The 20,274-nt window shown below is 39.8% G+C and overlaps 1 protein-coding gene across 1 annotated transcript in view; it reads left to right on the top strand.

Annotated features, from left to right (window-relative positions):
- The first annotated feature begins 69 nt into the window (after nt 1–69).
- GLUD1 (glutamate dehydrogenase 1) overlaps nt 70–20,274 on the top strand; it is a 37,684-nt gene continuing 17,479 nt past the window's right edge. The window contains exons 1-5 of the mRNA XM_044665766.1: nt 70–645; nt 14,322–14,402; nt 15,033–15,088; nt 15,782–15,845; nt 19,890–19,984. Of these exons, the coding sequence (XP_044521701.1) occupies nt 204–645; nt 14,322–14,402; nt 15,033–15,088; nt 15,782–15,845; nt 19,890–19,984 (738 nt within the window). The 5' untranslated portion in view covers nt 70–203. The remainder of the gene's footprint in view (nt 646–14,321; nt 14,403–15,032; nt 15,089–15,781; nt 15,846–19,889; nt 19,985–20,274) is intronic.

The following is a 20,274-nucleotide window of genomic DNA, read 5'->3' as shown; positions in this document are numbered from 1 at the left end:
CCCCCTTCCCCCCTCCTTCCATTTAAAGGCGTAGCTCTGGCCGCCTTCCCGGAAAGCCCTTCCTTCGCTCCCGTTAGGCTCCGAGGCCAGAGGAGGGAGGAGAAAGCAAGAGAGGAAGACAGCCTCGACTTCAGCAGCCGCTCCCTCCCGCCGGGCTCCGCCGCCACAGTCTCCAGGGCCCCCCCGCCGCCGTCTCAGTCGTCATGTTCCGATACCTCGGGGAAGCGCTGCAGCTGTCTCGAGCCGGGGCCTCGGCCTCTGCTGCCGCCGCTGCCGCGGTAGACCCCGCTGCCTCCGCCCTGCTCCTGCGGGCCCGGGGCCAGCCCGCAGCCGCGCCGCCCGCCCCTCGACGCCTCTACAGCGAGGCTGCCGGGTCCCGGGAGGACGATCCCAACTTCTTCAATATGGTGGAGGGCTTCTTCGACCGCGGCGCCAGCATCGTGGAGGACAAGCTGGTGGAGGACCTGAAGACGCGGGAGAGCGAAGATCAGAAGCGCAACCGGGTGCGCGGCATCCTGCGCATCATCAAGCCCTGCAACCATGTGCTGAGCGTCACCTTCCCCATCAAGAGGGACGACGGCTCCTGGGAAGTGATAGAAGGCTACAGGGCGCAGCACAGCCAGCACCGCACACCCTGCAAGGGAGGTGAGTGGGGGTGGGGGATGCCGCCCACTCTGCTCCTTGCAGCCCCTGCGATCACCCAGGGAGTGGGGAGAGGGCGCCCACTCTGCCTTGCAGCACCAGAGAACGCCCTAAAGGTGGGGAGGGGGGCGCCCACTCTGCCTCTTGCGGCCCCAGCGAATGGCCTTGGGATGGGGGTGAGTGAGTGCATGATATTCCTCTGGAAAGTTGGTAACAACCCTTCCTCCCTCAAGGATGCACCTATTTGGAGCTGTTTGCTAGTGTTTCCAATTTAAAAAGAAAGTGTGTAGATCCGGGGTGTAGAAGGGGAAAGCCTGAAGCCAGGCGCCTCCTATTCCTGACACATTGTCTATGACTCCTGCCCCTCCTTGCTGGCAAGGAGGGGCAGGAGTCCTCTCTGTATGTTCATTGCACCTAAAGGTACCTTTAAAAAAAAAAAAAAAAAAACTATTCCAACTCGTTAACTAAAGGAGAGGTATCTGTACGTTTAATTTCAAAACTACTTTGACTATTTCACGGATCCAGTCGTGCTATCCATTTTATGGCTAGGGAGAGGAGAGACAAGAATCGTATGTTTATTGCATCTAGTGGTGCCTTATTCTGACTCTTAACTAAGGGAGTTTAATTAAACCCTAAGTTTAATTAAAAGTCTCACGGCTTGCTATCCAGTTTCCTCCCAAGTCAGTAGCCCAGGACTTATTGAATCAATTTTTTTTAAACGGAAAACCCGCCCCGCCCCACCCCCTTCCTAAAAATCAGTGACCGGTGATGCTGGCTCTGAGGTTCCTCAGGATAAGAAAGAGAGTGGACCTTCAGATTTGACCAACTTTGTTCTCAGAGGGTTGCCCATTTGTGCGCTTGGCTTTAATTTGTCCAGCCCTGGGCACCACCGGGATGCACCAGAACGTTTCACCCATCCTCCAATAAACAAGCGTAGTGACAGCCAACCTAGAGGCGCCTTCTGCCTAGACTGCCAGCCAATGGAATGAAAGAGCTCGAGGGGGTGTGGTAAGGGCGTGCTAATTGCTGATTTGAGGCAGGGAGAAAGGAGTCCAGTCAATTTTTGCTCAATGAAACTGTATTTGGTACTGATGGACATCTAGGTATCTTTGAGCCCATCTTCAATTTCTCCCCGAGCCTGAATTCTTTCCTTTCAGGTTAGTTTTATTCCTTTGTGCAAAGGAACGAAAGCATGTTCTTAGTATGTATGAATTTCACAGAAGTATAGTAGAACCTCTTTGGTGTTGAAAAGAACTTCAGTTTCGTTATCTGGTATGAAATGTACAGCTAGAAGTCACTTGAAGAGCCTGTTCCTTTCAGAGCTAAAGAGGTTTATGTGCCAGTAAGTGGGGAAGGACTGTCGGGACTCCAGCGTTCTTTATGCTACATTGGGCTTGGTTATAAAGCATTCTTTTCAGAAAGACTCATTTAAAAAGTGGTTCCAAAACAGAGACTTTAGAAAAAGACCTCCTTCCTACAAAGAAAACTTGGGCAGTTTCCAGTGATCCTGGCTCTGAAAGAGTCATTGCTTGGAACTGCATTTTAAATGAACAATTATCAGTTTAATGATTTACAGAATTTTGCTTTATAAATCCGTATTGACACCGCCCATATGTGTGACTTTGGCAAGTAACTGCCACCTTGAGCGCTTTCTCTTTTGGTCTCTTTTTCTAATGCAGCAATTGTCATTTGGATCCAATAACTAGAATCCAAAGAGAGGTCCCAGGTTTCCTTAACTTGACTCCCTTATCTTACAGTTGTGAAAAATGAAGCCCTGAAGGCGGAGATTTTTCCTAGGGCACACCCTGTGTTTGAGGCAGGATCCGAACCTGAGCTCTCTGACTTAAGAACCTGGGCCCTTTTTGAAGACACCAAGTGCTGTCCTGAGAACGGGTCCTTAGTTAACATTTTTATCAGTGGCTTAACTTGAACAAAGGAATAGGTAGCAAACTATGACTGCTACTAGTGATAGCTGGAAGAGTAGATAGCCAGAATCTTAAGCATAATGGTGGTCTGTTTACTCCATTGCCAGTTTTAATTTTAAAACCTATGTGGTTGAATTTCTTTTGGGCCATCCTTTTAAACAAAGGGGAACCATGAACATTATGAAGCAATTGAAGCTTAATGCAAAGTCATCATATCTCTCTCTTGTCTCAGCAGAAAAGTCCTTTAACATCAAAGTATTGAATCTGGCAGCAAAAAAATGGATGACTTTTTATAGTACTTAGCACTTGTTAAGAAGGAATTTAGAGTGCCTGAAGCCACTGAAAATTTTAAAAGCTTGTAACCAATCTGAGAGAATTGATTTCCCTATTCAGAATTAAACATTTTAAGTTAAAACAGTTAAAAGATTTTACTGTTTAAAAAAAGCAAATCAAACCCCCACCACTCTTCCCCTCAATAAAAAATAAACTAGATCTTACAAATGAATTCCTAATTTTTGTGAATGGTTCATCTCAGAAAGCTTTATATTCCAGTGATGCTACCATTTAAAAAAATGATTTTTGGACCTCTTTCTGGAATTCTTTTATAATAAATCATACAATGTTAGAATATAAAGCTTTATTTACTTTTATATGTTAACTTTAAGGTTTGCAAAGTCCTTTTCTTACCAAGAGGTCAAATGATTTCCCTAAGGTCACACAACTAGCAAGTGTCAGGTCTAGGATTTGAATTCAACTCTCCTGATTCCAAGTTCCATCCTCTGTCTACAATCTGCCTGCTATTTAGAATTTAGAATAACATGCTACAGGGTAATGTTTTGTTAAGATTTTGAATCTCAACCAGTTCTTCCCAGTGTGACTCCTTTGACAGGGATAGAACTCATTTATACATAGCAGCTTGAAATGCTAAGATCAAAATATTACTTTTTGCTCTGTTAGTTTTAAATTTTTTACTCAACAGGTCAGTGTTAATAATTTACTTTTAGTTCTATGGAAGATTATGTCTAGAATTCTAGAAATGTCTTCATATTTTAATGCTTAGAGCACATGCACCTACTGGATATAACTTGAATATTTCTTGTCCCATTGGGATTCTTTTTCTCAGATATAATTTTAATTAAGATCCATTTGAATATGGGCTTTGAACAATATCTGATCAATCTCATGCAAATTGTTTGAATGAAAACTATCCCAAATGGAGCCAGTCTTTAATTGAGACATTCTCTACCATATTTCCTGGGAATAAATAAGCAAAATAATGTGTGGTTTCCCTGAATGAATTTTTTTTCATTCTGTGATTATCAAAATCCCTGAGCCAATTCCCAACTTTTTTTTTCCTCCCCAATATTCAGAAATCAACAAAAAAGCCTTAAAGATCTTATCCAGAAAAGAGCTAAAGTTGACGTGATCACTTTGTGTCCCTAGTGTTGAGAAAATGAAATGTAGCTTTAATGGTCAATTTTGATATTTTTGCCTCTACAGTGATGATGGTTTCTCTTGGGAGAAAAAAAACCAACAACCCAGAAGTGATTGTGTTAAGTAGTATTTCTTCATATTTAATTTCTAATACTAAAGCTGAAATGACAGTTTTAAGAGCTAAGTCAAACACCAATGAAAACAAATGAGCTAATTACACAGAAGAAGCAGTTGAGGATAGTGCTACTTACGCTTTCCTAGCTGCCATGTCTTCTATTAAAATAAAGCAAGTAGCTGGAAAACAAATTAGTAATATTATTCATGCAACAAATTTTCTAATAAGAAAAAAAGTACATTTTACCATTTGCCTCTTTGGCAATCTAGTGAAACCTATGAACTCTTTAGAATAATGTTTATAATGCAATAAAATAAAATTTATAGGATTACAAAAGAAACCAATTATGTTGAAATAGTTATCAAAAGAGATTTTAAAAATCAGGTTCACAGATTTTGGGTTTAGAACATTTGCTCTGACCTCAAGAAAGCATAGATTCAGATCTCCCCAAAATTTCCTTTACTGTAAAAAGAAAATATGCAGTACATTTTGGGAGATTCATAAAAAGAACTAAAACAAATTTTTAATTTTTAAAGAGTAAGACTCTGATTATCCAAGACAATTTATTTCAGTAAACATTTATTAAACACCTGCTAGGAACAAGGCAAAATTAAGGCATCATTCTCCAGCTAAGAGTTTCAGTGGAGTACTTTTTAAATAGCTTCCTTTCTCCTGTCCACCCTCACTCCCATTAAAAAGCAAAGGAATGTGTTTAGTTAGCTGTGAACTTGCTGTTCTTTCCCTGAGAATCACACCATTCTTTGTGGAAGTTTTTAAGAGTTTCCAATTTTTCAGAATTACTTCCTTTGCTAGAAGTTGAGTAGATGTGACCCAAATAAAAATTAAGGCCCATCCAAGTTCATTAAGAGAACAATTCTTTTTTTTTTTTTCTGTTTCATTATGAGCAAGTTGAGAAGAATATAACTTAAAATGTATTTGAGACCAGGTCAAGTTTTAATGAAGGGGCAGAATCAAGCGAATAATTGCCTCTGACTCTGTAATAACTACCTTTGCCTTATTAAATAAACCAAACTGTAAGGTCTCATAAAGTGCCCGTTCCAGATGAAGGATTTTCCTGTTGTTCTGCTTTCTTTCTTTTCTTTTTTTAAACCATTACCTTCTATCTCAGAATTGATATTAAGAAATGATTCCAAGGCAGAAGAGCAGTAAGGGCTAGGTAGTGGGGGTCAAATGACTTGCCCCGGGTCACAGCTAAGACGTCTGAGGTGAGATTTGAACCCAGGACCTCCTGTCTCCAGGCCTGGTTCTCAATTCCTTAAGCCACCTTACTGTCCTCATTCCATCTTTGTATAGAGAATTGTTATAAGGTAAGGTTTGAGAGGCAAGGGGGGGAGTTCTATTTAGAGGTTATTAAAAAACAACAACTATGGATCTGTTTATTACATTCATCTAGTTACTATAGGAATCATCATAAAAACGAATGCTAGCTTACGGTGGTGAATATTTGTGACTCATAACCACTGAAAGGAAGAAAAACTCAAGCTTGCTATGGTTTTTTAGTCACTGATTTTTTTTCAAATGGGCAGTGAATTGACATTTTCTCCCAAAGTCACCATAGTAGCAAATTGACTTTCATTTTCCCTGAAATCTATATACACAACCATGATGATTGTTATTTGGAACGATCAGTTTATCAGTTATGTCACCAGAGGTTTGTGTATTTTTTAATTTTTAGTTAAATCATAAAACTTAAGTAACTTTGATCCAAATTTCACTATTTTAAAATCTAAACTATTGGAGTCACCTTTACTATGTCCAAGGTGTTTCTTGTAGAATGCTATATGTAATGTTCTTTGAATACTAAGTGTTATTACAGGTATTAATTTATGTTTTGGGACACTGAAGCCACAGACTGAATGTAGAAGTTTGAATGACTTTTGTAAAGAGACCTAGAGAGAACATAGCAAGTAACTTCATACTGTGACCTCTGAAACACAGCCCTATTCATATTTCATGCACTTTTTAATATCAGTTTATCTGGGAGTAGTTTTTTAACCTGCAGGCTTCAGTTCTAACTTCCTAATACACTGGGTGGGCGGGTAGTATGTATGGGGGTGGGGTGGGGTGTAGGAACAGGTCTTTTAACCCTTTATTTTAAAATACCACCAACACTAAGCATTCTGAATCACTTGTGTTGCAGGGGGTAGGGGAAGCCCCCTCTCTGACAGTAACTGGGTCTGGGCTCCAGTGGACAAGATCCAGCCCTGTGGAAGGAGACAAACCCCCAGAAAGAGAAGTGAGACTTTCCACACCCCAAAACATCCTCTCTGGATCATTATGCCCCAACTCAAAGATATCTTCCTCAGCCCCCCCACCCCCACCCAGGGAAAAGACATCGCTTTTACCTTAGGTTTGGCTAATGACTAAGTTCTTCCCCAAAGTGATTAATAGAGTTCTTTCCAGAAAAGTCCTTCAGTATATTAGGTAGTAGATACTGACATAGGATTGCTCTTTTCTTTTGCCACAAAAATAATTTAGAAGACTCATTAATGCATATTGACAAACCCTTAAAATCACAGCCTATCCCTTTCATTATGCTTCTGGGTGGCAAGAAGGACTTCCCACTGAACAGATAGTTTATATTTATTCAGATAGGTAGTATCTGAGGAGCAACTCAAAGGCAGTGTCTCTTGGCCAGCCAGGCAGGATGGTGGTCATCTCCTTTGATTAGGACAGTGTGGTAGAAAGCATCTTCTGCCTCCAGGCAGAACTTGAAAATGAGCCTGCCCTCTCACTCTGAGATGACCACCGTCTTTGTCTGCCCTGGTTAAGCCCCCCTCTAAGAGAAGAGGAGAAAAAGTGGAGTAGATGTGTGTACGGATACTGTAGCTACTCGCTGAGGGAAGAGAAGTTCTCTCCCATACCTGCTAAGGCCACATGATGCAAAGTGAGAATCAGAGGCTTTGATCTCCTTGGAAGGATCCTGAGGAAGCAGCTCTTCTTGGCTCACTGGCCAGGCTTCTCTGGTCCATGGGAACCTAGAAACCCCCTAGGAGCCTCTGGCCACCTGTGTCCTTTAGCCATGGGCCTGGGCTTGGACCCCTACTGTGTCTGCTTCTGGGGGTGGTACCCACCATTGCTGATGAGTTAATAACAGAAGGGGCCAGGATTAGATATGTTCCCTGGGATGCCCATTTCATTATATACGTAAATGCTGAACATTAACTATTCTTTCTAAAAGTTATAGCTAAGTTATAGAAGTCATTTTGTATTGCTAATTCAGTGAAAAAATGAAAGTATGATGGGATTTAAACTTAAACAATGCACAGAATTCTTTTTCCACAAGTTAGGATTTTGTGTTTAGTCTTGTCTTGAAATCAAGAATTATTAATAAAGCGAATGATATTTCATCTAAACAGTTTTTCAAATCTCATCTACTTCTAAAAAGTATTATGATTTTAAAAATTGACTTTCCTCAGTTTAAAAAAGGTACATTGGTTTAACTCTGAGCAGACATTAATAATTTCAGTTTTGGTTACAGAGGGTAATCATAATCACTAAGATCTTATCATGTTAGAGGGAAAACAGGGGGGAAACTCCCCATCTTTTTGTCCAGATGTCCTCCAGTTCTTTCTTTATGGTTGAGTAAGTCATTAAATTGCACTCAAGGGCAGAAACAGTGTTTGCCTTTTTTTGTATCTCAGTCACTTAGCAGAGTACCTTTATGCCTGGCATATAGTAGGTGATTTATAAAATTTTAAAAAAATGAACTAACAGCATTTTGTAACATTCCCTCCTTTTTTAAAGGTAAGGCAGATTCTCCTTCCTGCCCCACTGAAATGATGTGAAGACAAAAGAAAATAAAAGTTAGGAGAAAAAAAAGAAAATGCCTTTGGAAGCTATTCCTCTTGTTTTCATGTCTTTCCTGCTCTGTTGATCTGCAGTTGAGTTTTAAATGGGTGTGGTTAGTAAAATTTTTTTTTTTTACTTTGTAAATAAGAATATTCCTGGGTCTCATCCAGTGGAAACTTGAGTGTTTTCCATGGTAATCCATAGTACAGTCATAGTTAGTTTCTGACTCATGTTATAATTTGCAAGTCTTTTAAATGGGCATTTTGTTTTCCTTGTTTTTAAAATGATGTAGTCTTTATATCTTTATATATATACCTTCACATACATGTTGGTGTGGAGAATACTCTGATTATCATTTAGAATAATTGCTTTTTATACTTGATTATGAGCATTACCAAGTCAGTAAATATTTGAATTCCCAATCTGTGTGTTGTTTATTGGCTAGGGCTAGGAGAGATACATAGTTTACATAATATATCCTGAGAGAAAAGGCAACTTTTTCATTTCTTTAAGCTGTGTGAGGAGAAGAATTCACCTAGCCCTTCTTCAAAGGTGGATATATTAGGAGAAAAGTTAACTGAATATTAATACTAAATTGGTTATCACAAGACTTTGAGAGCAGGTCATTATGCTTACCATTTTAAGAAATATTGTAAGCCAACTTATTGGTCCATAAGTTGAGTCCTTCTGCCATTTGTTGGCTTTATCTTTATCTCTTAAATTGTGTTACCACTTCTTTTAAAACTGTTCATAACAGAAGGTATAAGCAAGACTATCAGTAGGCATAATGTATTACAAAAAATTCTAGGGTTTAAATTCTAGCTCTGACATTTATTTAGTAACTAGGTGATTAGGCAAGCCACAGAATATAATTTGGAAGAGACTTCAGCATCCATTTAGTCCAACATGTACGTGAAAGGAGTCACCACTATAGGGTAACTCCCTGGAGGAGGATCCTGCTACCTCATTTAGGAAAGCCATTCTTTTGGACAACTCTATTCCTGACATCAAGCCTACACTAGCCCCTTTGCAACTTTCACAGATTGCTCCTGGTTCTTTCTCCCTTTGAGGCCATATAGAGCAGATCTCATCTCTTCCACATGACAGTCCTTTAGATACTTAAAAGAATGCTATCATGCCCTGCTTACATTTTCTTTTCTCCATTCCTTCAACTAATTCTTGTGGCATGGACTTGGGATCCTTTTCCATTCTACATCTCCCATTCTGGGCTTTCTCAAGGTTGTCAGTGTACCTCTTAAACCATGTTGCTCACAATTAGACACTATATTTCAGATAAGGTCTGATGAAGAGTGCAGTGAAACTGTGACTACCTTCTCCAGGAAGTTGTGCTCTTACTGCAGCCTAAGGCTGCATTAGCCTTTTTTGAATATTACATTAAAGATTTATAATATGGGCTTATATTCCACTAAAACCACTACACCTTTTTCAGATTAACTCCTATCCATCTGCTTCATCTTCTATTTGGGAAGCTGATTTTCTTTTTGTGTACAAATGCTAGACTTTACATTTGTCCTTATTTTATCTTATCAGGATCTATTTGGACCCTGACTCTTAACTTGTTATTCATTGTGTTTAGCTATCCTTCATAGTTCTGTGTTATCTGCAGCTTGGATGAGCATATTATATATAAGCACCTTTGTTAAAATAGTTGATTAAAAATGTTAAACAGTACAGAACCAAACATATCCCTACTGTATTCCACTAGAAATTTCATATCATCTTGGCACTGAACTATTAAGTCTTTGAGCCTAGTCATCCAGTCAGTTGTGAATACATCTAATTTATTATTATTGTCTAGCCCATATCCCATTTTCTTCATAAGAATAGAATAAGATATTTTTTCAGAAACTTTGCTAAATTCTTGGTAAACTATCTACAGTGTTCCCAAATGTCTTTCTGTAACAGAATAAGAGTTGTCACTCTTACTGTTCTACCATCTCCCTGTCTGTTGTCCCATCCAACCCAAGCAAAAATCCTCTTTTTTCTTTGAACTTTCTTTTTCTCTCCTCCTTCCCCTCCTGTTTGTTCAAAGGCTATTTGGATCTGACATTTTTGTGCCATGTCCATCCCCCTTACAATGAAGGGAGGTGCTTTTTCTCATTTCTTTTGGGTCTGCCCTTGGGCACTATAAACTAGCCAACATTGAGTTTCATCACTGTAGAGCCTCTTATTTGCTGTTGTCATTGTGTATATTGTTTTCCTGGTTCAGCTTATTTAACTCTGTATCAGCTGATAGGTCTTTCTCATAATTCTCAGTGTTCTTATTGCACAGGAATAATCCATTACCTTCATGTACCATACTTTTGCCATTCCCCAACTAATGAGCATCTATTCTATTTCCAGTTCTTTCTTACTAAAAAAAAAAGTGCCACTGGAATGAACTCATTCTTAATATATGTCCCTGAAGCACTTACTACTTGACTGTATATTCTATTTCTTCTGAGTGTATTAATAAACCTCTCAGAAGCTAAACCCTCATGAGAACAAAGACTCTAGGATTTTGTTGACCAGTGGCCATCAGCTTTAAGTTTGTCTCCCTGAAAAAATGCATTGAAAGGAAATCTTATGCATTGAATTTCAAAATGTAATTTTCTCTAACAGTTGAGACATTTAAGATATCTTCTTTAAATGTTATCAGTCATGTCAGGCATCTGAAATATCTTTGAAAAGTTGTATATAAATCCACATTTCTCTTGAACCTGGGGACTTGATGACATAAGTATTGTTTCTATTAATTGAAGAAATTTTCATATTATAAATAACTGCCCATTTGGATTTTTGTCATAGTTGACAGAATTTTCTCTCAAAATAAGGCTCATGATGTCTCTGAATTAAAGGAATCTTAGTCAGTTGGGTCAGTTGGATATTAATAAAAAAAAAAAATAATAATCCCAAACTGGAATTTGGGAAGTGTTCACCGACATCCAAATAGCTAGTCTTTAAAATGACCCTTGTCAGTTCAACAAATAGGAGTGTGTTCAAGGCACTGTACTAGATACATAAAGTTTCTAAGAAGCATAAAATTCATAGATTTATAGATCTGGAAGGAATATTATAGATAATTCCCCATTTTATAGTAGAGAAAACTGATATGTAGGGAGATCAAGTGATTTTTGCCATATAACTAGCTAGCAATAAAGCCAGTTCCAGATCCTAGGTTTTAACTTAGTCTTTAAAATGTGTACTTTAATTTCACAAGTTTACATTGAGTACCTTATATGTAAATATAAAGGTAACATCCTGGCAATTCAACAGACTTTGAAATAAAATGATTCATAGGATATTCTAAGGTTATTTTATGATTAGCAGGGAAAATTCTTCCAAAACTTTTTGGCTGAAATTCTATTCTATGTTCTATGGTATAGAACTTTGTACAAATAACTAAGATAATCCAAACTCTTCTGAGAATCAATTGCCCTTGCCTAGAGGCTCATGAATATACTGAAGAAGTAGGTTGATTTTTGTCTGGATTAGAGTTAAATTCAGAACAGTTAAGACTATTTAGGATTGAGGCCACTTTTGAAGCTCTTACATTTTGATATAAATCATATATAGCACCTCTCCCTTAGCCAACAGATTATCTACACTATGGGAGGATGGTTTTTTTTTTTTAATTGCCCCATCACCTGACAAAAACTGGACTTCTGAGGTCATAGAAATAACCTTAGTTTGTCAGTTAATCACAGAAATGCCTTCAATATGCAATAATTTGTGTCCTTGATTATAATAGGTTATTATTTGTCCAATCATAGTAGAAAATAACATCTACCATTTTACCTCATATCTTTTTATACAAAAAAACTGCTCTGTCTTGTTCCAAGAAAAAAAAAAGTGTCTTTGCAGATGAATTTGTATGCACTCTTCCATAAAAATGAGTTCTGATGTTTGCCTTATCTGCCAGAAGATTTCTGGGCCTAGTCAGTGTCTCTGTAGTGATCAGGTCATCTGGGGTACCTAGTAGCTAAAGGCTAGTACACATCTTTTAAGATTCACCTACATAATTTTAAATTCAGGTAAGTACACAAGTACTTGCCTGCTTACCTAGTGAGTAGGGACAAAGGAAATGTTAACTGGATTTAAATTTTTGTTTTCTTTAAAAGACAAAATTATCTCTCCTAACTAGTAAAGTAATTCTTCTAGAATCTAAGACTTCTAAACTTAAACTCAATTTAGATGTTGTTATTTTTTTGGAGGGGAGGGAAAGCCCCTATTTTCTATTACATGTTTAAGCAACATGCTTCTGAGAATTTGAATAATTTTATATAGTTTGGCAAAGCAATATAATTTTAAATAAGTATAATGTAGATATCCTCTGGCATTTGAAATTATAATGCTATTTTTAGATTCCTAAAATTATTTTATTAAGTAAAAACCCAAGTGTGAGGCTGCTGGGTAGCTCAGTGGACTGAGAGGCAGGCTTAGAGATGAGAGGTCATCTCTAAGTGGCCTCAGACACTCCCTAGCTGTGTGACCTTGGGCAAGTCACTTAACCCTCATGAGCTAGCTCTTGTAAAGTTGAAAGGACCTTGTATACACTCTTAACCTGTCTTCTGTCTTGAAACTAATACACAGTATTTTTTCTAAGGCAGAAGGTAATGTTTATTTTTTTAAAAAGCCTAGGTTGAATAATTTTTCTTATGTAAATTATTAAGTGGCTGATAGGCAGTTCTGTCCTGTGCATATATGTCATACAAGATTTTCTTGACATATAAGCAAATAGGCATAAAACAGAAATATATTAACTAAAGTTCTCATGAAACTGCCCATTGACTATGTTTTGTCTCACATAGACTCCACATAGAGTAGACCTCCGATGTTCCTTTTTCTGCGCGGCTCTCTGCCCCTGGGGTTCATACTGAGAACCGGCTGGGAAGGCCAGTCCAGCTATTCTGATAGACCAGGCCCATAATCTATGAGAAGAAAGAGAGCTAGAAAATGATGTCCTCCATATTCTTTCAGAGGTGCTATTGTCTGTGAGTCATGAGAGCCTAGGATGGTGACTGGCCATGCAGAAAAGCTTTTATTCAAGTTTGTTGATTGAATGATGGTTAAGTAACTTGCCTCTGCTCATCCAGCTAGGCAGTCACCATTAGATGATATCTCTTGAGATATCATCTGGGTTGGCTTAAATGCAGGTCTGATTGAGTATTGGACTTGAGGTTAGCCCTGGGTTTGAGTGCTGCCTCAGACAGTTAATGGATGATGAGGCAAGTTACTCAACCATCATTTTGTCAATAAGCATTTAATAAATGTTTTTAGGCATCGGCGATCCTTTTAGGGCCTTCTTGAGGACTTACAGAGTAACCAAAGGAGAAAGGAGGACAATTAGGGAGGGCTTCCATGTTGGGAAGGGTTATGAAGGCAGTTTGCACCGTCTTTAAAGAAGGAGCCCGGGTGCTGAGGGAGAGGTGAAGCCCGAGTGCCTTAGGCCCGGGCCCCGCAGAAGCCCGACATCCGGCTGTGTGGGAGACTGGAGAGGAGGCCGGCTTGGGTGGATCACCGAGTCGCAGGGGGAGTCTGTTCTGGGAGGCCAGAGAGATGGCTTGGAGCCCCTCAGAAAGGCCCGCCGACACCTAGAGCTGAGGCAGGGAGCAGAGATCGGCGGCCCTGGCCTGCTCTACTCATTGACAGGAGCTGGTCTCCCTGAGCCGAGGGACACGCCGGCTTCTGCAGCTACAGGAAGGGCGGCCCAGAGTTGAAGCCTCACTTTTCTGTTGTTCTCATGGTCATGAAAGGCCATGTTTGCCCTTGTAAAGCCGTGTCTGAGGCCGAAGTCAGTAAAGGAGCGCGGCTTATGAGTCGCTGGGCCCTGTGTCCCGGGCTGCCCGGAGCTCCGGCTCATGAGGAGGCCTCGTGGTGGAGGAGAGGGGGTCTGTGGAGGGGAGGCCATGCTAGGCCTCAGAGGGCCCTGAAAGTGGAGGGTCTGGTGGGACGAGCAGCACGGAGGCCGGCCAGCGTGGCGGGGCCCAGAGTTCAGCGGACCAGAGAAGGGGGCAAGGAGCCTGGGAGGGGGGGTGGCACGACCATGTCCCGGGGCCTGATGTGTCCTAAGAAATGGTGGAGGGCTCGATTTTGGAGAAACTTGAGAAGACTTGTGTGAACTGAATCTGAGTGAATATAGCAACAATGTAAACTTGGAAAGACTTGAACTGATGCGTGCGTAAGTAGCCACCACTCAGGAGGTGCGTAGTGCCACATGCTGCCCTCTGCACCAAGAGACGTGGGAATTTGTTCTGCTTAACTCTGTGTGGGGGTGGGGGAGGGAGAGAAAATAAGGGCTTATTGCTTGGAGAATGCTTTGTCTCTAATTCATCTGTAGGTCTGTCTTAAATAATACTTTAAAACATACTTTTATCCTTCTATTCTGATAGGTATCCGTTACAGTACAGATGTTTGTGTGGATGAAGTAAAAGCTTTGGCATCTCTGATGACTTACAAATGTGCTGTGGTTGGTAAGAGAGCTTTTGTATTTGCCTTAGGATGTTCTAAAAGTGCCCTAAACTCTTAGGGAGAAAAGTGCCGTCTGAGTGTTCTTTTTAACAAAGTACTGAATTGAAACTAAATTACCACCACCTTATCATTTGGAGCATTATTAATTTTTGGACTCTTAAACTGTTTAAATATGCTTCGGGGGCATACGTTTTCCTTCTATTAACACTCCCCCCCACCCCCAAATATGAGTAAACTTTCATTTATTCTAGCAACTTTTATTTTAATTCATATTCTTTCTTTACCTAAAATCAATTCTGTCTGTCTTTTAGTAGAACTTAGTTAAATAATAACAACTTTGGATGTGATAGAATTCTAGTTAAACAGGTAAGGCCCCCAAGATTCTCATAGGCCTTATTATATTATAAAGTGTAATGCAAGGTGGCTAACAGAAAACCTTATTTACTTCTTGATAACAAAAGTTATAAAGTGATTTAAATATAGATTTGACAGGTAGTTTATGAAATGTAATGGTTAATTATTGAAATTTAGGTGAAAAGTTGAATTTCATATTCAAAATTTGAAAACCTTTTTTACTCCAAACTTTCAATTTATCGTTGCTTTTTTTAACCCCCTTCCCTTTTTTGCTTTAGATGTGCCATTTGGAGGAGCCAAAGCTGGTGTTAAAATCAATCCCAGGCATTATACAGTAAGTTCTATCTTTATGCATTTGTGAGGATTAGAATAATGTTCCCTCTGCCCTTCTTCTCTGTTGCTGTTTTCCCAGCTGCTTTCCCCTTTCCCCAAAGGTAAGGTTAATGAACCCTCTTGCTTAAAAAACTAATGGAAAAACAAATAAATAAGTTACTCATTTGGTAAATTGCCATATAAAAGGTCACCTGCTTGATGTAGCTATTGAACTTTTCCTTACTTGGTAAGGAGGTAGATCCCTGTGCATTGGATGTCAGCGTTTCCTTAAATAATTATGCTTATAAGGAATTTAAAAAACTTTTTTTGAGATTTTTGGAAAAATTTTTTTAGCTATCTCAAGATACTACTAAATAGCTTTAAGCCCTTTTGCATTGTAAGATTTTATCATTTAACCAGTATGGCAGTGTTTCAGGTCTGTAATAACCAGGGCTTATTGCAATTGGGATAATGATAAATCGGCATTAACTCAAGTGGTTCTGAGGGTGACCCCATTGTAAAGAAGTTTCTAAGTTAGCCCGTGATAAGCTGTCTAGAGATTGCATTGTGACTACCCCAATAAAACAGGCCCACAAACCTTTGAGACAGCGCCCTTTTTTAGGTTTTGGCTGCTTTCAGTTGCTTTTGAATATATGAAAGTCCTATCACATTTGAAATGTGCAACTAGGTCAAAAATATATTTGTTTCTTTATAGGACAATGAGTTGGAAAAGATCACAAGAAGGTTTACCATGGAGCTAGCAAAAAAGGGCTTTATTGGTATGTATTATAATAGTTTACTTTTTTACACGGTAGCCTAGGTTTTACTTTCCTCATAGAAGTTCTTTGAAATGGGTAGTATAGATGTCATTATCCCCATTGTATAGATGAGGAAACTGAGGTGAAAAGAGAGGTTAAAGATTCTGATCTCTGGTCTCACTGCTGGTTCTGGCCCAGGTCTCTCACCTCTTCTTTGAGTCCCTGTTTGTTCCTTTCAGGCTCAGGCTATAGTGCCTACTATTTCGTTTCTTTCTAAAGTCTTAATTGCTTTAATTTAGCCTGGCATTCATCTAATAAATGCTGAGCATTGCTCTTTTTTTGATAAATATGATGAATTCACTTAATTCTACTCTCCACAGCATCCCTTAGCACAGCACAGAAATGAAGTACAAGAGTATCTTCCAAAGACATAAGAATATATTCAGTCAAAAAACACTTAGAGGGGGGCAGCTGGGTAGTTCAGTGGATTGAGAGCCAGGCCTAGAGACGGGAGGTCCTAGGTTCAAATCTGACCTCAGACACTTCCCAGCTGTGTGACCCTGGGCAAGTCACTTGACCCCCATTGCCTAGCCCTTACCACTCTTCTGCCTTGGAGCCAATACACAGTATTGACTCCAAGATGGAAGGTAAGGGTTTTAAAAACAAAACAAACAAACAAACAAAAAAACACTTAGGGGACAACTGAGTGGCTCAGTGGATTGAGATCTAGGCCCAGAGATGAGAGGACCTGGGTTCAAATCTGGTGTCAGGATACTTCCCACCTGGGTGACCCTGGGCAAGTCACTTAAGCCCCATTGTCTAGCCCTTAGGACTCTTCTGCCTTGGAATCAATACACAATATTGATTCTAAGACAGAAGGTAAGGGTTTAAAAACCCCAAAAACATTTAGAAAGGCCTACTGTGTGCCAGTTTCCATACTCAGCTAAACCCAGGGGCTGCCCTCCAGGAGCTGACATCCTACGGGAAGAGATGACACATACCCAGTACAAACAAATGAAAACAGAGTTGTTTTGTGAGAAGGGGCCCAGCCCAGGGGGATCAGGAAAGGCATCGTTCCAAGGAGGTCCTCAAGCCAGGCCTTAGAAGGCATCCCACACGTGGTCACCAACCAGTTCATGGAGATGTAGTCAGGGGTCGGGGAGGGGCACACACGGGCCCATGTGGCATCATTCCAGCCCCCACAGAGGCAAGTGATGCCTAAGAAGACTTGGTGGTGGGGTGGGGCCCTTGGCAGGAATAGGGCATCTTGGAAGAGAATTAGGTTTGAGGGGAAAGGCGGTGAACCCTGCTGGATGTGCCCAGGACGTCCAGTTCAAACGAGGCAGCAGGCACTCGGTGCTGTGACGAGCCTGGAGCTCAGGAAGGAGGCTGGGAGTCATCCTCATGATGATGATAATTGGACTCCTGGGAGCCGGGGAGAGAAGAGAGAAGATTCTGGGGATGTAGCCACTAATTACGTCTGTTGCCTTTGTTGGTGTACTCAGAAGGAGCTATAGCTGTACGTTTATAAGTGATGTCATTCTCTTTAGAAATGATACCTAAATGGGAATTTTTATTCTCAAAAATTATAATCTAGCTATTCCTAGAAGCAAAAGAAAAAGACTGATGGCTTAAGGCAGTTATTTGAATCTAGCCCTTGAACCATCATTATTAACAGACTCAGATTGGATGAAAAGTTGGTCATTGCTAGTGAGTGGAGAAGCGGCTGATGTGATAGCAGGCTTCAAGGCCTGCCTCAGACCCCCAGAGCCTGCAGCAACTCCTGACTGTCCTTCAGCCGCCCAGGAGCCTCTTCGCATCGGCCGAGGGAGCCTCCCCTACCTGCCAATCAAATCATGGGTGCAAAATTTTAAGATCGGGAATGCAATCTCTGTCCTGGCCCCGCTGCTTCCAGTGAAAACAACAATAAAATAGTAGTGAATATGAAATTGTATACATTTGGAGACCTGCTTTATTGATGAGGGAACTAAGAGGATGAATCCTATACGGTCTTGTTATAAATCTTCCCCAGCAGGCCCGAGGGCATTTGACTTAAACTATTTAGCAGTGTCCACAGTGAAAAGAACCCAACTACCATATTTTATTAGATCAATGGTAGATTCCTTTTGTGACAGAGATGCCAGGGAATATCTTGTGAGAGTGGATCATTGTCCTCCTTGACACAAGCGCCAAAGGTAAAGCACTCCCTTTCAAGAAAGAAGTCATCCTATCTCTGTCTTCTTCATAAGCATTATATCACCTTTTAGAGCAAATTTAAGAATATAGAGGTTATTATTTACCTATTACTTATACTTTCAGACTGTGCATTGTATTGTAAATAATGACTGCTGTATTCTTAAAATTTGCTCTAAAAGATTATATAAAGGTCACTCTTGGACCAGAACACAAAATTTTGAAAATATTACTGGATAAATCATCTATAGATGACCAATTTCAAGAATAAGAATGCAATAAAAATATGCTAAAACTCTCCTAGATGTTATGTATTTTTCAGTTCTTTAGAAAACTACTTTCTTTACCAGTATGATTATCACTTAATGTATTAAGTTGATTATATACATGTAAGGAGGAAGTAAATCATGAGAGTTGTCAAAAAGGAAAAAGTGTTTTTACCATGTTTCTGTTTATTTGCCCCAAAACTAATATTTTGAAGTTTCTCATCCTCTGAGATTTTCACCTTGACATATCTGTAGACATTTAAATCATCCCTTTTCTTTTAGTTTGTTGATTTCTCCTTACCCAGAAATCTTCCTATTTTTCTGGCCCTTCTCCAGCTTAGCTTTCCTGATATACAACAATTAGAAGGAATGAATGAAGGGGCAGTTAGCTGATGCAGTGTATAGAGCACAAGGCTTGAAGACAGAAGGACCTGGGTTCAAACATGACACACTCCCTAGCAGGGTGCCTCATGGCAAGTCACTTAACCCATTTGCCAAGCCCTTGCTGCCCTTCTGTTTTGGAGTTGTTATTAGGACAGAAAGAAAGGGTTTAAAAAAAAAGAATGAATGAAAAACCACTTATTTAGCATTTCTTATGGACCACGCAAGCACTAAACACTAGAGATACAGGTAGTAAATCAAGATTAGAAGTCTGTGTAGTGGTCAGCCTGCGTCTTAGAGCCATTTTTCACAAGTTTGTTTTCTTTTAGCATTTATATTACATTTTCTTAGAGAAATAATGCTATGAATGGGAGTTAAGTTTGCAGTTAGTCTTCAGAATAATCCAGATATGCAACCTAACTCTTTCAGTGTAAAATTGAGGGAAATTGGGTTTTCTTTATACTTATTCTCACCTTACATGGAGGGGTTTTTTGTTTTTGTTTTTGTTTTTTTGCAGAACAGATTTTTTTCCCCCTGTGGTAAGGGTTTATTTAAATAGCAAAAGTACTTGACCTGGTCTCATTTTTATTCTTACAGAAACCTTGCTAGGTAGGTCATAGTGTGTGGCCAGATACATTGGATATACAGGTTGGGGGAGGGAGCTTCTACAGAACCAGTTTATGTTTTTATAAAATACCTTGACTTGTCCCATGTTCTTTCTACCATATCTGCTTTAAAAACCGATCATGAGCTTGCTCATTTTTTATTTTTTTTGCCTATTTGATAAATGCACAACATGTTTTTCCAAAAGAAATTGAAATACATTCCTGTGTGCCTTCTTGAAAGATTCTACTTTCTGTTTACAATGAAATAATAAGTGAAGTCATATTATATGGACTTCTCAAACACATTTTAGGCTAGTTTGACTTTTCTTATACAGCATTCTTGGTCTTCCCAACACTAGCTTATGTGGATTTAGCTTAAAAATTGATTGTGTTGGGGCAGCGAGGCAACACAGTGGCTAGATAGAGAGCATCAGGCCTGGAGTCAGGAGGTCCTGGGAAATGTGGCATTTAGATACTTCCCAGTTGGGTGACCCTGATCAAGTCACTTAACCCTGATTGCCTAGCTCTTGCCACTCTCCTATCTTAGAACTGAGATTAGGATAGAAGTTTAGGGGTCTAAAAAAAGTTTAATGGCATTGGCCTTTTTCTTTTGCAAATAGGACCTGGTATTGATGTCCCTGCTCCTGACATGAGCACAGGTGAAAGGGAGATGTCCTGGATCGCAGATACCTACGCCAGTACCATAGGGCACTATGTAAGTACTAGAGAAGGAACTGATTGAAAATGGTTTCCTTTTACTAGATGTCAAATTCTCTCTTAGGAAATGATGTATTCTAATGGATGTCCCTTCCTATTTGGTGGGATTTTGTGTGTGTGTGTGTGTGTGTGTGTGTGTGTGTGTATGTTTAACAGTGTAAACTTTACATACTGTAAGTTAATTTTTGTGCTCTCAGGATAGGGAAAGAGATACATATTTGCTTGGTACTTTCTGGATTACAGGATTGATGTGCCTTCTCATCCTATAGGATTATTGTCCATTTCCTC

This window comes from Gracilinanus agilis, chromosome 2 (assembly GCF_016433145.1).
Source record: "Gracilinanus agilis isolate LMUSP501 chromosome 2, AgileGrace, whole genome shotgun sequence".
NCBI lineage: Eukaryota > Metazoa > Chordata > Mammalia > Didelphimorphia > Didelphidae > Gracilinanus > Gracilinanus agilis.
Note: the sequence above shows the minus strand (reverse complement) of the source record. Positions and strands in the feature narration are given on the sequence as shown.